The sequence below is a fragment of the Tauraco erythrolophus genome, chromosome 4 (genome assembly GCF_009769465.1).
Source record: "Tauraco erythrolophus isolate bTauEry1 chromosome 4, bTauEry1.pri, whole genome shotgun sequence".
Taxonomy (NCBI): domain Eukaryota; kingdom Metazoa; phylum Chordata; class Aves; order Musophagiformes; family Musophagidae; genus Tauraco; species Tauraco erythrolophus.
Window position 1 is genome coordinate 85,374,117 of NC_141468.1, and position 13,327 is coordinate 85,387,443.

Genomic DNA, 13,327 nt, shown 5'->3' on the forward strand with positions numbered 1-13,327 from the left:
GATCTGCCCCGCCTGGGCATCCCCTGCTGCCTCCTGGGGCAAACTACCCCAAAGTGGCTCCGTGGGAGGCAGGGTGATGGTGAAAAGCCAGCCATGCCAACGACCTTGGCCACCCTGGCTGCGAGCCGAGGGCCAGGAGGAGCAGCTCAGGAGGTGTTGTGCTGGGATCCGACCCTGCCTGTCCTCGCATGGGCTTTTTGCTGTGGGCTTTTGAGGAGCGAGCAGCTTCCACTATCAGCACCACGCTGGACCTTGCAGTGAAGGACATAAGACGCGCCGCGCCGCCTCGGTAACACTTCAGGCTCCCCGGGGAGGTGCAGTGGGTGTCCCAGAAAGTCCTGCACCCCGTCTCCTCTCCTCCTGCTGCTCCAGCCAGCAGGGGCCCTCTCCTTCCAGGGTCTCTGCTGCATAAGGCTCCTTGCAGGCAGTGTCACCGTTGCAGTCAGTGTCACCGCAGGAGCAGTGCCAGGGGCAGGAGGAGCAGCATTGGTGAGACGGAGACCTCGGCAGCGCCACCACAGTCTTGGGCGTTTTCCTGGGAGACAGGAGAGAAGGCATCAGGTTGCTTAGTGCCAGGGTGGCTGCCCCTCGCCTTTTTATGGGAGAGCAATGCCTGTGGCAGAGGGTCACGAGGAAGGGACGGGTTTGATGCCCATGGGCCATGGCAGCCGCCTGTAAGCTAGGAAGCCACCTGCCTCCCTGACTGTCGTCGTGCTCTGCCCCACACCCTGATGCCCATCCCTCAGCCTCGGAGGCTGCAACAGGATGGGCTCCCACCTGCACGTCCCTTCTGCAGCTCCTTCCAGAGTTGCCTGCCTGCTAGTGGGTCACTGTGCCTGCTCCTGGCCCCACGGGACAGGCAGCTGGGCTGCCTCGCACGCTGGGCAAAGGTGTCCGGACCAAACTCCTGCCAGGCTGGCAGGCTCAAGCCCTTCCCAGGTGTCATTAATATGAATGTCCTCCTGCTAGGAAGCCCCTTGGCTTCACGTGGCTGCGTCTGAGCCCAGCCAGCGGGACAGGCACACGATACACACAACATGGGGGTGCAAGAGGAGCCGTATGCGTGGGCACAGGCATGGCTGTGGTGGTGAAACCCAGCTGTGTGCTCTCCCTCCCTCCCTCCCTCCCTCCCTCCCACGCTGCCCAGGGTACCTCGGGGTGAAACGCGTGGCACGTGTCCGGCCGCCGCCTCAGCTTCTGGGACCGCATCCGTTCGCACTTCACTGAAGCGTTATGTGCCAGGCTGTTAAGGACACGGGCAGTGGCAGCTGGGGAAAAGGGGGATGAGTGCCACACAGCCCCGCAGGGCCCCGGTGCAAGTCATCGAGGTGTAACCGCACCGCCTGGGGGACGGAGCAGGGAGGACAAGGGAAGGGCAGGTCGCCCTGCATGGGCTGGAGGCACCTCCAAGCACTGGAAGGCAGTGAGGAATGACAGGTAGCTGAAAGTGGCCGAAATGCGTGGAGAGGGCTCGGCATCACAGTGACAAACTGCACCGTGTCACTGCCTTTAGGAGGAGCGAGGGATGGCTTACGGAAGCACCTGGGAGTGCTGCTGGGGAGCCCAGCTGTACCCACCCCACTGCTGACCCTTTCTTCTGGCCTGTCCCACCCTCGCCCTCCTACAATGTGTTCGACAGCCTGGCTGGTGGAAGCTGGCTTCCTCCTGGGGGGCTGCAGCGCAGAACCATTACCTCCTCTCCACTGCGCCGCAACCCCACCTGCTCCATCTCTCTCTCCCTGGTTGTCCCACAAGTCGGGCCGTGCCCTCTACTCCCACGGCAATTGCCCTGGGAGCACATTTTTCACCTTAGCAACCACAGAGCCGCGTGTCCCTACACCGCGTGGAAGGATATATTTGACCTCTTTTGCATCCAGCAAGACGGGTGGGAAGATGCTGCAGTCGCAGGCTGCGTCCGTGACGAGGAGCAGGAGGTTGCTGTTGGCGATCTGCTGAGCCACAAACATCCTGCAAAGAGAAGAGTGGGTGGGAGAAAGCAGCAGCACAGAGATCCAAAGAAAACAGAGATCATCGGAAATGAGACATCAGCAGGAAGTGGGAGAGATGCAGCGAGCAGCCGTACGCACGGGGAGGTGGCATCAGCGCACCTTTTTGGCCTCAGGAAGCTCCGAACTGGTTCAGATTTACAACTCCATGCTAGGCACAAAAGCCAAAATCAAACCCAAACCCCACCCAACCAAAAACAGCAACCAACAAACAAAACCCAACGCGAGCCCTCCACATGGGGCAGCATGTCAGAGCAGATGACACCTGGTTTCATCCGGAGGTGTGCCAGCGCCCATTCGACATATAGTTATGCTTATACAATGCAAGGATGTGGTCCTGCAAGGGGCAGAGTTTTGCTAAATTTTGTGTTACTGGAGTGAGAAATGGATAATCCCAGTAGCGTCACACGCTACGTTGGCATGATGGGACCGACCAACTGGTGCTTGGCCTTGCCTACTGCCATGAAAAACCTGCAGCTTCACTTTGCAGCCACAAGATTCCCCTCCCTGTTGGACAAGCAGACTACAGAAAGGTCCCGTGAGGAGCACAGGCACGTGCTGGGACGTGTCTAGGTCTAAGTGTTTGCCCGAGGACACGCACGTGAGGGCTCACGGCAGCGCCGCTGCCCAGTTGTGCAGGCAGCGGAGGGCTCGTGCGGGGCGTGGGCAGAGCAGGATGAGGGCAGGCACGTGTTTCGGCTGCCTGCAGGGTTTTGTGCATGAGTGTGCATGGGCACGTGCGTGGGCACGTGCGTGGGCAGCTCTGACGTGTCTCTGTGCTCACGAGGCTGCGTGTGCCTGTGACTGGGGGTTTGCACGCTGGCACGTGCCCGTCTGCATTCTGTCCCCCTGGGCAAGCACGGGGGTGGCAGGGGGTGCGTGTTCAAGCATATGCGTGCCCGTGTCACCGCAAGGCGCTGTACGTGTCTGGGCATCTCACCAACCTGCACCACCTCCTTGCCCAATGCCTTGCAGGCATCTCTTGGTCTCTGCAAGCCCAGCCGAAGCAAGGCTGAGCTGCCCATGCTGTCCTCCTCCACTGCCTGTTGGCATGCTCTGCTGCCTCCGGGCACCGGGCAGCCCTGGCAAGGAGCCCACAGGCTGGCCTGGGGCCGCTGGGCACAGGGGAAGGCCAGGGACGTTGTGCCTGCACTGGTGGCAGGGCTGCAACGCTGCAGCTGGTGTGTAGCTCTGTGCGCTCCTGGTCCTGCTAACCACCTCTCAGTGCAGGGAGAGGACTTCTGGATTAGAAACACAGGTTTGGGAGGACATGCCTACCACACCGACCAACCTGACCGCCCTGTGCCCCTGGTTTTTCACCACCTAGTCTCACTGGCTTCTAGCCTCCAGGGATTTCTGTAGTCACTTTTGGAGGTGTTCCATGTCACACACTGCAGCGGGTGACCATTAGTATTCCTGGCTGATGACTGCTTGGGAGCTTTGACAAGCAGATTTTTAACCACGCACAAATTCGGTAACCAGGGTAGAGGTGCCCCGTGCATCAATCCGCAAGCCAAATTTTGCCCAGCCTATCCTTGCTCCACTGGGAACCAACCTGGGCTGGCAAAATGTGATGGGGAAAGGCTGCACACCCCAGTGGGCCACTGTCTAACGCTCCACAGAGCCTTGGTCTCTCCCTAACGTGAAAGTTGCAAATGAGATGTGCCCAGGACCCAGAGGCTGCCATCCAGTCCTGCACCTGCAACTAAGAAGGAGCTGAGCGGGTCTCAGAGGCTGGTGCTGCTGGAGCTGGCAAGGTGCTGCCTCTTCCCCTTACACCATAAGCAGGATGGGCAACAGGGGACACGGGGTTTAGGCTCATCACCCTAAGATCATTCAACCCCCTCCCCATCTCAGGAGCTTGCTGTAACCACCACAGCATGACATATCTGTGGTGGAGGCCAGCTTCCCCAGGGAGCCTGGGCTCCATCAAGGCTGTGGCGGTGGCGGAGATCTCTGCAGCGGCAGCTTAAATGCACAAACGGGTCAGTTTGGGGCACTCAGCTCCTCTGGATCTGCCCAGAGCTTATTGCACCTCCACAATACCTTGTTGTCACCAAATCTGCAATCGTCTCTTCTAGAACAATGTTTGGCAAGGCCTGGTTTTCCTAAAGTCATGCTGACTAGCACAGGCTGTTTTCCTGACCTTTAAGTCTTTCCTGCAGTTGATCCAAGATTAAAGTCAGATTAGGTGGGATTGTGGGTTTGTTTTTTTTGTTTTGTTTTGTTTTAAGAGGTATTCCAGTCAGATCTGTTTGGATGCCTCATGTAAGGAAAAGCTGGACCAGTGGAAATTCATCCTTCTTGTCACCTTTCTGCATGTGGTTGCTGATGGCGCTATGCAGCTGCTGGAAACGGCCCCTCTTCACAATGACTTTTCTGTTATTTTCCACTGTTCATTCTCTCAAAAAGAAAATGGAAAATAAAAAAGTCGACCCATGTTTTCATTTCTTTCAGTTTAACACTTCTCTTTTTGTCCCCTCTCCTGCTTTTTTGTGTTTTTTTTTTCCCCATAGAAAAACAGAAAAGAGGGAAAATAGAAAAAAAAAAAAAAGGAAAGCTGAAAGCACTGCAAAAAGGAAAAATTTCTAAGGGGAAAACTCTTGCCAGAAACGTGAAAAAACAGAAAAAGTTCCTTTCTGAAATCTGTGGAATGGAAAGATATATATATATATAAAAAAACATGCTCTTGTACTCATTCTACAGCCACCTCTGCTTATTCACAGGTGATTTTAATTTTTCCTCTTTTATCGATAAGTGGCAACTTGCTCATTTCACCTCCTCGTTGTCCAGCCTGGCTGTGCAGCTCTGCTCTGATGTGGATGCGGTGTCGGTCACAGCAGCAGGCAACGTTTCTCAGGTTGCTGCTGTCGCTGACGGGCTCCATGACCAAGCTCATGCACCGTCACGCCGACAGGCTCCATGACCAGGCTCATGCGCCGTCACGCCGATGGGCTCCGTGACTGGGCTCATGCACCGTCACACCGACGGGCTCCATGACCAGGCTCATGTACCGTCACACCGACGGGCTCCATGACCAGGCTCACGCACCGTCACGCCGACGGGCTCCATGACCAGGCTCATGTACCGTCACGCCGACGGGCTCCATGACTGGGCTCATGTACCGTCACGCCGACGGGCTCCATGACCAGGCTCATGTACCGTCACGCCGACGGGCTCCGTGACCAGGCTCATGTACCGTCACGCCGACGGGCTCCATGACCAGGCTCATGTACTGTCACGCCGATGGGCTCCATGACCAGGCTCATGTACCGTCACACCGACGGGCTCCGTGACCGGGCTCACACACCGTCACGCCAACGGGCTTTGTGACCGGGACGTGCCGTCACAACCTGGGGATGGGCGTGCAAGCCCCCACATGAAGGAGAAGCCCCAACTCTTACTTTTGGCAGTCTCCGCACTCGATCAGCCCGTTGGTCTCCTTGATGGCGGGCTCGTACACGAAGACGGGGTACTCGGTGTCGCAGGGCTGCAAGGTGTCGTGCTTCTTGTGCTTGTGAGCTGCAACGGCAAAAGACACGGGGTGAGCAGCGAAGGGCAGGGGATCGCACAGGAGCCGTCTGTGCCCGGACGGGAGCGTTTCAGCCCCGCCGGGTAGGCTGGAGGAGCAGCCCTGCATCTTCTCCTCCTCGCCAGCCGCCGAGGAGCGCGGCAGCCAGCGCGGCTCCCACTAGGTGGTGCGGGAGAACCGCCCTGTGCGCAGCGGTAAGGAATTCTGCCCCCCCCTGCCTAACCCAGCCCTGGTTCTGGCCCTTTTTTAAATACTGGAAGATGTGACTGTGCTGGTCCTCAGTGTCCGCGCTGAGGGATCGGCCCCTGCAGGGACCCTGTGTGTCCGTGGTGGGGTTCTCCATCAGCTGCCGAGCCTTCCGGAGCGCTCCGACAGCTCAGAGCGAGCCCGCAGCCGGCGATTTGAGGGGCTGAATCAGTGTCATGTCAGCCTGCCAGCACCTAAAGGGGCTACAGGAAAGTTGGAGAGGGGCTTTTGACACGGGTATATGGTGATAGGACAAGGGGCAATGGCTTTAAACTGAAAGAGGGGAGATTTAGATTAGATCTAAGGAAGAAATTCTTCCCTCTGAGGGTGGTGAGGCACTGGAACAGGTTGCCCAGAGAAGTTGTGGCTGCCCCATCCCTGGAAGTGTTCAAGGCCAGGTGGGATAAGGCTTTGAGCAACCTGGTGTAGTGGAAGGTGTCTTTGCCCATGGCAGGGGGGCTGGAACTAGATGATCTTTGAGGTCCCTTCCAACCTGAACCATTGTTTGATTCTATGAAAAAGAAAACACCGCCAGCGAACAGATCTGACCTGAGACCACCGGGAACCAGATGGCAGCTCTCGAGGGCCAGCCGAGATGCAGCTTACACAAGGCACTGGCTCCCCGAGGGAGCCATCCACCGCAGAGGCAGGGAGCAGCTGCTCCATCACTCATCAGTCACACTCTGTGGGACTCCCAAACTAATTTGGGGATGAGGGGGAGCTGAACTGCCTTACTGAAACCTCCCTCGAGAAGCAAGGGGCATCCTTTCTAGGATATCAGCAAAGCCTGCCTTGCCTGAAACTACTGGCTTGGGCCCTTCTGGCAGTTATTTTCTGCAGTCAGGAGTAGCAAAGCCAGCTCCTGCCTCTGTAAGACACCAGGGAACGTCGCCGATGGAAATGCACGGCTTTGTTGCTAGGGGAAGAGATGGTTGCAGCTCAGCCAACAACAAGTGTGAGAAATGGTTCCTGCATCAGCTTTGGGTCTGAGCACAAAAGACTCGCTCTGCAGCCCTCCACCCACACGGCAGCTGCCAGCAGCCTTGCTGGGGGGACAGGCAGGGAACAGTCCTTCTGGTGTGGAGGACAACCAGCTTATCCCTTGCAGCAGCAGCACTGCAGAATTACGGAAAATTACAGCAATATGGGTTTTAATCAGTAAACGTATGGTAAGAAGGCACCAAGAGGGCATCCATGATCCTGACGAGTAATTTGCATCACTGTAAAACCCTCCCTGAGAGCTACGGTCTCCTCTCCCCGACACTGCCAGAGCACACAGGAAGAGGCAGGCACCACCCTGCAGAGCTTGCCGTCTAAACAATGTGGATTACACGCGAGAGAGAAAAGCTGGATGATTTTCTCTGATTTTTCCTCTCCACCACAGCAATCCAGCAACACAAGACATCCATTTAAGAGCCAGGAGCTGCAGCCCAACCTCCCCTCTAATGCCCTCCCCAGGTGAATATGATGGGTACTTAAACACCTCCCTGCAGTCCAGAGTCCTCCATGGTTGTGCCTTGTGCTTTTCTTCTGAACTCTCCAAAAACGTCACTCCTACTTAAACCCTCCCAGATGGTGGGACCCACCTTTTGGCATCATGGTTAGGTTCCTTTTGCACAGATCCAACAGCACGCAGGGTTTGATTTCAGTATGATGCCTTGTTCTGTTGTTACCCTGGATTCACACTAAATTAATCAACTAAACTCATGGTTTCAGGGTCTGGTACCAACTCTGGCGGCAGCCAGGAGTTGCCTGGCTGTGCTCTGTCACCGTTCGCCATCCCTCTGTGCAAACCCCACACTGCGGAAGCACGGAAAAGCCTCTCCCATTTTCACTAATGGAGAACACCTCCGATGGTACCTGTCATGGGGACGTTTGGGATGAGCAGTAGAAGACCCTTTTACTGAGGTGAATTTCAAAGGCTTAGACATTTCTGATGAAACACACAGAATATGCCCATTTATACTATAAGGAGAGAAGCTGCAAACACTTTCCAGCTCAGACCAGCTCCAGGGCTGGCAACTATTCTGGCCAGTGAAGTCCTTGATGGACTAAAGGAGTGTGAGGAATGGAGCGGGAGCCCTTTCCTTCAGCCTTAATTCACTGTGCTAGTGGCTGGGAAAACAGCTCCAAACTCCGAAACAGGTGGCCAGACTATTGCATTCTGGGCCAGGGATGGACCTTCTTAGGGATAAGAAGGTGGCAAGATCCCACATTGGTCCCTCAGCCACGAACCATCAAAGTCCCACTATGTTACTCCTGGATTCACAGCACTGAGCAACTGAGTCTGTCAACACAGCACAGCTGTTGGTGACGGACTGGACCGGTTCTTGCTCAGGAGGACATCCGTGATCACCACAAAGGTGACCTGATCAAGTTGCAGCACAACTGCTTGCAAGAATTTAGCATATTGCTCATGTCAGGAGAGGCAAAGGGTCCCTGACATAGCAGAGACTTCATCCAGGTCCTCATTTTTCCCCTGTCCCTGGTAAAGAATTACATCCTTCACCAGCTCCAGCTTCTTGCTGTGGTGTCATCAAAGTGGATGGAGTTAAAGCAGTATAAAAAACCAGCGGTGTGAAGTGCAGGGTGCAGGGAGGGGGTGAATGAGACCATTGGCTTGGAAAATACAGGATGGAAGGAGATCTGAAGGCCTCCCAGCCTCACCCAGTGTTGAATCAATGCTGTCATGCTGGACTTGGTGGGCTTGGAGAACTGGACCTCAAGGGGAAAGTCAACTATAGAGACTGCATGATCCACACCCAGGATAAACCTGGCCAGCACTGCTTGCTGGCCTGACCTGCACACAAGGGCAAGAGCTGAACCTCAGCTCTGGGCACAGGACTAGAGAGGCAACACTTGCGCAGTAATCCGGGGCCAAACTGTGCCGTGACGGTGCTCACATCTGGAGGTAAGCTGTGGGAAACGCACCAGGTTTAGTCCCTTGAGGGGCACTTTTGCCAGCGGTGGTATGGGCTAAGTCACTCACAGAAGCTGCATTTTAAGTCTTTCAGGACCATCTGCCATTTGACTTGCTCTGGGTTAACTTCATCACGTGCACCAAGCTGCATTTTAAAACTCTGCTAATTTGGCACGAGTCCCCTGCACAGACCATCTTAAATCGGTGTCTTGGCAGAGCCTAAATGAAAAGAAGCCACTTCAAAAACCTCCTAACTTCTGCACAGAGACAAGACCTATGACAGAGATTACGCTTAAGCCTACTGCCACTTAATTTGCTCGGAAGCAGTGCAGCTGCAGCAGTACTGGGAAGTTCAGAGGAGCCCAGTAGCATGTACATCATCAGCAAAACGCTTGGGCTGAGCTCCTGCACGCACACGCTGGGCATCCAAACGTTATCAGCGCTCTGAGAGCCTGGTGGTCGGGGATTAGTAAACAGTCAGAGGAGCTGATAACAAATTGCAAACTTTATAGCAAGGAGCGAGTTAATTCCAGGCTGTCGTTGCTACCATCTGCACTTCCAGAAAGACTTTGTCAGACATTTGGCAACCAGTGCTTCTGAGTAGCAAAGGCAGCCGCTGCACCTCTTTCCCACCAGCATAAATCATGGATAACTGCACTGAAGTCAGTGAATTTACTCTGGGACACGAAACAAAATCTGCCGCTTTTAGTTACGAATACAAACTACAGGATTTAATCAATTATCTTGTAAAATATCCTCTGTGTACATTACCATGCAATCAAAAAGAAACTTTTCAGAGCTACAGAATTCTAGAAATAGTCCTTTCTAGGCTGTACGCCTTGGCTGGAAGTATTTTTGGCTTAATTAAAGGCTTTCAAACCTGTGGTGATGTCCATAAAAGCAGAAGCCCTTACAAACACAGAGAGGAATGAGATGCTGAGAGCAGTGAAAAATCTGTGGAAGCAAACATGTCTTCTCACCATCTCGGAAAAGCAGATTTGCATGATGAGTGCAGTCTGAATACATCATGCCCATATTCCAACAGCAAGTCTCGCCTTCCCAGAAAGCAAGAGAACTTGGGAAGCAGAAATAGGCTCAGTGCTGCAGAGCCAGAGGTGCAGTCAGGCAAGGTTGAGCATTAGATCCCCGACCGTTAATTCCTCTGCACATATCCCTGAATAAACGTGTGCTCAATTTCTCTCTTACAAAATGTCTCCTCTTCATATTTTTCACACACACCAGCCTTGGCATGCAGTCAAGAAAACGTTAACATCTCTGGCAAAAATCTACAGCCCCTTCTTAACAATATGTGCAATCCATTTCCTCCAGCCCCAGTGGTATTATTCCACCCTGCTACTCCCCTCAGCTCCTTTTTTCATCCGTAGACACCCTGTCTTCCTCTTCCTCATACAGTGAGATTCCAACTGTCTCTATTTCTCTATCTCTGTCTCACACATACGTCTTGCTGGGCAGAGGGCAAATCGGCGAATACAGGCTAGATATGGAAGCAGGGAAATACAAACACAGCCACAGTCTGGACTCTGTCTTGGAGGGATTTCTAACTTGCCTGTAGGAGCGGATGCATGAGCTAAAGCATACACTTATCAGTTGAACTGCTCAAAAGTAGTTCTGCATTATCCTGCAGCTGGGCTGGGATTCATAGCAAGGAGCTAAGCCATGGGGTGTGGAAAAGAAGACTTAAGTTGCCTCTTAATAGCTGGAGTCTATGAGACCTGTATGGTTTTTCCTGCAATAAGGCACGGGTTGGTCTTTGGTTTTGGCATAACAACTGAAAAGAAGGGGGCAGCTGGGGACCAAAGTGAAGGACACGCCGTGGTACACAGGCTACAGGTCCATCTATGCCACAGTAATGAGCGAGGGTGTTGTCTGTGCCTTGAGTCCCTGAGGAGGCTGGTATGTCCCTTTTTTCCTTGACTTCTCAGGGACAAACCTTCAATCAGCAGCTCAGCCAGCTGAACAAGCAACAGCATCGCTCGCTCCTTTGCAGTGCAGGGAAACAGAGCCAGGCACTGCCTTGTCCCTGTCACACCTTTCTGCAAGATCTCCATTGTCCAAAAGGTGGAGAAGAGTATTTCCTAGCTGGGGATTTCTAGCTAAATCCTCCTCTTTTCGCTACAAAGTGGTTCTACTTACAGTGATGGAAGACAGCCTTGGCTGGAAAAGTCGCATGACACAGACGGACACACAGTGAGGATGGAGGCACGTGACAGTTTCACATGACGGCAGAGCAACGAAGAGATGAATTTGCACACAGCAGTCATGGAGGTGATGCAGGAGAGAGACAAAGAAAGCACAAAAGGAAACGGCGATGAGCAGGGCAGCAGCGAGAACCTCCTCCCTTTTTCCTCACAGCTCCTCAAGCTAAAAGACTAAATCAAACTGCAGCCATGTAGCATCCACAGCAGCTCCCTGCAAGAACACCAGGTCTGTCTGTCCTCCAGAAGGAGCAGTCCCTCCTGCACTGCCACGGAGTCTCCTGACTCTTCCTCACTGATTTCTGCATGGGGCCACTCCCGGCATCCTGATGCGTGTTAAGCAGCAGCCGGGGCTGCATAGAGGAGAGCTCCAACTTCTACCGCCATCTCCGGTGATCCTCTTTGGAGGAGGTGAGTGGGACCTAAACAGTGTCCAGACACTGGGCTGGTCCTCTGACTGGAAGGAAACTTTACTTTCTAAAAATGCCTATTTTCCCCATTACACCAGGAGAGTTTGGCACAGAAGACAGCCCCACAGCAGGGAAGGTATCACTGTCTCCACTAAAAGCACCATTATTGCTGAATAATTAGTGAGGATGTAATAAAGGATGGCTGAGCAGAGCACTCCTCACCTATCCCTTTGTGTTGCCTCAGGACCATTAACATCCCCCCTGCCTGCAGGGCCAGGGATGGGACCGCAGACTCCCCAGATGTTTTTAGCAGGCAGCACTGCTAAAAACAGGATTTCAACCCAGACACAGCCCTCTGCTGCACTCAGCTGCTATGCAATACCATGTGCCATCCCCTTCTCTCTTCCAGAGAGGGCTCAGTGGCCAAGTGAAGACCCTCAACATGATATTGAATCTTACAGGTTTCTGATTAGCTTCCTGGGACCCCTGCTAGGCTCCAGAGAGCCTGCTGCTCCAGCCCTGCTCTCTTGTGTCCCGTAGGCCACCCCGAGAAAAGACTGGAAGGGAGTCTTTCCAACCCAAGGGCTTTGCAGCTGATGGTCTCTCTCATCCCACTGCATGTAGGGTGGGGGTCCTTGGAAAGAAGAGTCTCTTCCTACCCCAGCAGTGACCCTGAGGAAAGCAAGCAGCATGCTCCGAGCCACACACACCTCACCCTGACTGCTCTGGTGCTGTGGCAGCATGAAATGGGGGTGGGAGTGGGGGGAGATGGGGTGGTGGTGGGACCTGGAAGCTGGATTCCAGTGTCCATGGAGGAAGAGGTGGTGGGGCAGACGGTGGGCTCCTTGCATAAGGCCAAGCTTCCCCATCCAGCTTCTTCTGCCACCAGCAGCTGTAACACTCACGTGCTATGGGGCGGCTGGACTCTTGTGTACTCACCATCTGCCAAGTTGTCTGAGTGCCAGAAGCTACTCATGTTAAACTCCAAAAGGAAGCTGTCAAAAGAGCAAGAACAGAAGATGGTTTTTCAGCAGCCTGGAAAGATGCAGGTGCCAGGGAGATGGCCCCATCACCCAGCGAGTATCAGTTCAAAAATGTTTACTATAAATTTGCTGGCAGTGGAAGTCTGAGATTTTTTTTTTAAATTTTTTTCCTCTCCACATGATAGAGTGTAGCTCTGTATCATGGGATCTGCACTGTGGAATATCTGAACGGGCTTTTTCCTGAAGTACATGCTGCGCAGGGGCCTCTCCAGCAAAGGGAGGAATGAGTACAGCAGCCCCTGAGGCTGGGAGGGGATTCAGTCATCATGAGACCCACCAGATGAAGAGGCATAGATGGTCATCAGGGAGCCTGTACTCTGGCTACTCACAGGTAGCTGCACGTCACATTGAATTATTTTGCACCAACACACTCATGCCCTTGGAGCTGGATTTTTTCCACACCTCCTCTTTTGCACACCCGGCAACCCGAGCAGCGGCACTTGCATCCTAATTTGAGCTTGAACTCCGATTTCCCCAGCAGTTTGAGGTGAGCCCGAATCCAGAGCCTCCCTTCTCTCCTCCCTTGCCTGTCGCTCAGACCTGAGCTCTCTGGCTTCCCTCCTTCAGCCTTCGCCCCCGCGAAGCCAAGGTGTGCATTTGCTCGGCACGGAGACAGGCGACAGGACTCGGCATCAAGGATCTGCACGGGGCCCCGGGAGACCCGAGTCCTATTTCTGTCTCCGCCACTTTGTACTGAATGACTTCAGGTAAATCCCAGACCCACTCCGGGCCTCTGCCTCTCAAAATGGGAATAGTAATAGCTTTCTGTCTCCCAGGAGCAAGGCGCTGAGCTGAATGTCAGGAGAAGGGCCATCCACTTGCAGCTTTCTCAGCTCTCACCCCTCTTGGTCTGAGCCTCCCAAATACCCCCAACTTTTGGTACTCACATGAGGAAATCACTTATCAGCCATTTCACTGCGGCTAGAAAGGCATAAATTGGCTGGAGAACAAAAG

General features: G+C 53.9%; 1 protein-coding gene and 1 pseudogene across 2 annotated transcripts in view; one reads left to right on the plus strand and one right to left on the minus strand.

Annotated features, from left to right (window-relative positions):
- Window positions 1-448: 448 nt before the first annotated feature.
- CACNA2D4 (calcium voltage-gated channel auxiliary subunit alpha2delta 4) overlaps window positions 449-13,327 on the minus strand; it is a 126,007-nt gene continuing 113,128 nt past the window's right edge. Inside the window, exons 34-40 of one of the 2 annotated variants that reach the window (XM_086610630.1) lie at window positions 13,261-13,313; window positions 12,270-12,325; window positions 10,859-10,879; window positions 5,411-5,528; window positions 1,856-1,968; window positions 1,153-1,235; window positions 449-535 (exon numbers count right to left, since the gene is read on the minus strand). In XM_086610630.1, coding sequence (XP_086466756.1) covers window positions 449-535; window positions 1,153-1,235; window positions 1,856-1,968; window positions 5,411-5,528; window positions 10,859-10,879; window positions 12,270-12,325; window positions 13,261-13,313 — 531 coding nt within the window. Of the gene's footprint in view, window positions 536-1,152; window positions 1,236-1,855; window positions 1,969-5,406; window positions 5,529-10,858; window positions 10,880-12,269; window positions 12,326-13,260; window positions 13,314-13,327 lie in introns of those variants that run through there. The other variant, XM_086610631.1, reaches the window with a different exon arrangement.
- On the plus strand, window positions 9,349-10,434 carry LOC104372175 (uncharacterized; annotated as a pseudogene).